Source organism: Buceros rhinoceros, unplaced genomic scaffold (assembly GCF_000710305.1).
Source record: "Buceros rhinoceros silvestris isolate BGI_N320 unplaced genomic scaffold, ASM71030v1 scaffold13989, whole genome shotgun sequence".
NCBI classification, from domain to species: Eukaryota; Metazoa; Chordata; class Aves; order Bucerotiformes; family Bucerotidae; genus Buceros; species Buceros rhinoceros.
Window position 1 is genome coordinate 1 of NW_010432186.1, and position 3,192 is coordinate 3,192.

Below are 3,192 nucleotides of genomic sequence, written 5' to 3' on the forward strand. Positions count from 1 at the left end.
CAACCAAAATGATTCTGTGTGATTCTGTGTTACCAAACATTGCCAGCATCTCACAGCCTCTACAGCAGGGTTGGGCAGCACGTGCCAGGGGCTGCCAGGACCTGGAGGGCTCTGGGAGAGCAAATTCCAGTGCATCCTAAGTTGCCCAGCAGAGGTGATTTCTAGTGCTACCACGTTCTGCCTCACAAGAACATCCGAGGGGCTTACATTACCTAGCTGAGCAGGATGTCAAAATAGGCTGTGTCCCAGTAGGTCACATCCTTGTGTGGGAGATGCAGGTGGATCTGCCTGTCCCAGCTGTCAGTGTGTGCAGGGAGGCCAAAATGGAAGCAGAGGGAGTGTCAGGGGTCCTGGGAGAAACTCTTTACCTTAGAGGGAGGGGAGGTCTGAGGCCTCTCTTTGGAAGAGGTTCTCCTCCAGGTATAGGAAATGAAGCATGTGCTGAGTGGACAGGAGTTGGCGGAGGATCACGAAGAGCCTGTAGATGGAGCCCTCCAGGTCCTGAAAGTCGTTTGGGAAGAGGAAGAGCTCCATGCTCCACAACAGCATCTGTGGGGAGGGAGAGAAGGGCACAGGATCAGGCATTTCCCACAAAGGCTGTGCCTTCATACCCTGTGGGTCACCATATAACCACCCGCGGGGCTGAGCTCTCACTACAACTATCACATCCTCAGCAGCCTAGGGCTGTGCAGGCTCTTGGAGCTGCTGCTTCAGCTGCTGCAAGTGCAGCCAATGCCTAGCACCCTTTAGTTTTGAACCTTTGCTTCATTGCTCAAAGAGCCTCTGTCTCAGCTCTGACACAGATCCAATCTCTGCAGCAGCTCCAAAGCAGTGCACCCAAACTTTCTGCAGACACTAAGCAATAGCAAAAACCCTGCTTGTGGTTTCCATCAGTCACCAGCAAGGTAAGTGAACATCTAGCAGCTGCTATGCCAACTTCCTTGGCACTGCACTGGCCATGGCCCAGCATTAATACCTTTTGGTGACATGGCATAATAGGCAACACACGCAGTGGCCTGGACCAGGAGATGCATTTTTTGAAGGACAGATACACGCTATGCCTTTCTTTAGAAACAAAGCAAAACTAAAAAAAAAAAAAAAACCCAAGGATTTGGGTTACTAAGAGCTGGAGCCATTCTCTCAGCAGAAGATGACTTTTCCTCCTTCTCAACCCCAGACCAGATAGTGACCACAAGGTAGGGCTCACCTGGATCGTGCCATCAAGTGCTGTGCCTAGCATGGCCTCTTTCCTGACCAGCATCACCATCTGGCACGGGTCCAGAGGGCTGAAAACAGCTTGGGTGCCACCCACAGCCCTGCATGAGCACCTCCCAGCATGCTGTGGCACAGGACAACCTGCAGCATGGCAGACACAGCAACACAATCGCCAACATGGTCCCTGCAGACACAGGCAGCCTGTGTCAGGGGATGCCGAGCACATCAGCACATAGCCCCAGCTCTTAATGCTCAGTGTGTTTCGGGTTGGAGGTTGCTGTTCAACACAGCAAGTGTCTGCCATTTGCAAGGAAGGACAATAACATCCCACTAACCATGGCTGACAGCATGCATCCTTCCCGGACGCAGCCATGGGCTGGTGCACTGCGGGCACTCAGGCTTGTTGCTTGAGGTCTTCTAGCAGCAACTTCTAGCAGCCAGGGTGGGGTGCAGGGGAGCAGCCTCGGTTTTGCCTGCCCAGAGAGCAGGGCTACCTTCAGGTGGTTGAAGGTGAGACCGTTTCCCACTCTCCTGTTCCCACTTCTGGCTGTGAAGCTGATCAAGAAGGCGAAGGCTGTCCAGACAGCATCTCTTCAGGATGTCCACTGCCTGGAGCAGCTTCACGATGGGGAGGTGAGTGGAGGATCGGGTGAGAGAAAGTGGGGTCCAGTGAGAGGGAGGATGGAAACCTGCATTCTCCCATCTGGAGAGAGGATACCTGCAGTGATCTGGTATGCATGCGCATCCCTCCCCACCCAGCCAACCATGTGGCCCCAGGCACACAGCATCCTGATCCACCTGCTGCACCTGCCTCTGGCTAAGCAGAACCTGGGAGATTTGCAGTGTTATAGGGATACGGCTGAGCAGTTCCTGCCTTCCTGGGACATACAAGAGTGGAGGTGAATTGGGGCTGTGCTCCCTTATGTGCAGAGTGGATTGGACCCTGCATGGTTTGAACCCAGCTGGCAACTAAGCACCCCAGAGCCGCTCACTCACCCCTTCCTACCCTCAGGAGGAGAGAAAAAGGTAACAAGAAAAGCCTTATCTTATGGGTTAAGATAAGGAGGGTTTATCCGAACAACACAAAGAGAGAAAAAACATACTACTAATAATAAAGCAAGTGATATACAATACACTGCTTACTGCTGCCACTGTGCCAAGCCAAGCCACACCACGCCACACCACGCCACTATTTTTATCTGCATGCCCTCTCCAGCTGGCCCCCCTTTATATATACTGGGCATGATGTTAATATGGTATCAAATATCTCACTGGCTGGTTCAGTCCAGGCATCCTGGCTGTGGAAATTAACTCTACCCCAGCCAAACCCAGATCAGACCCCAAGGAGGGGCCAAGCATCCCGTGGACCACACTGTGCCCAAAATAAGCCTGAGCTAGTCCAGCCAGATGTTCAGCCCATCCCTCGGTGAGATGTGTGTCACCCCAGTCCCACTCCCTCTTGCAGCCTGCTCTGGGAGGCTCCCTGCTGTTGCTAGGTGCACAGGCTCACTCCTGAAGCCTAAGCAAGGATCTGACAGTTGTTACCCCCTGTGCAGCCAGGGCCCACCTCCTGCAAATTATTTGGAGGGGCTCCTTTAGTTGTGTCGTGACCCACGGCAGGCTCTGGGCTGAAGCGGAACGAATCACTCATACGCCAATATGGTGTGTAGTGAGACCCGTTTATTGTTTACAGTACATCCCAATTTATAGACTCTTGTCCACTCGACTAGCTACATGGTGATTGGGTAGTGTCTCTGTTACACAGACAGCATACATCTCGTAAAGCACTATAATTGGATAAAAGGGGTTAGTCCCCACGTGGTTAGTGTTTTGGTTAGAGTTAATAAAACAAGGCTAGTAGAGATATAATTTCCCACTCGATAATACTGCAGCTGGGTTTCGGCTGCTAAGTTTCTCAGAGAGAGTAGCATATTTTCATAATTCTAATTTCTGCTAGAAAAATATACCAACAAGTTG

General features: G+C 51.9%; 1 protein-coding gene across 1 annotated transcript in view; it reads right to left on the reverse strand.

Moving 5' to 3' along the window:
* Positions 1 to 369: 369 nt before the first annotated feature.
* Positions 370 to 3,192, reverse strand: part of LOC104500089 (chromosome unknown open reading frame, human C2orf54) — a 5,054-nt gene continuing 2,231 nt past the window's right edge. Inside the window, 3 exon segments of the mRNA XM_010143684.1 lie at positions 370 to 549; positions 1,707 to 1,737; positions 1,739 to 1,833. Of these exon segments, the coding sequence (XP_010141986.1) occupies positions 370 to 549; positions 1,707 to 1,737; positions 1,739 to 1,833 (306 nt within the window).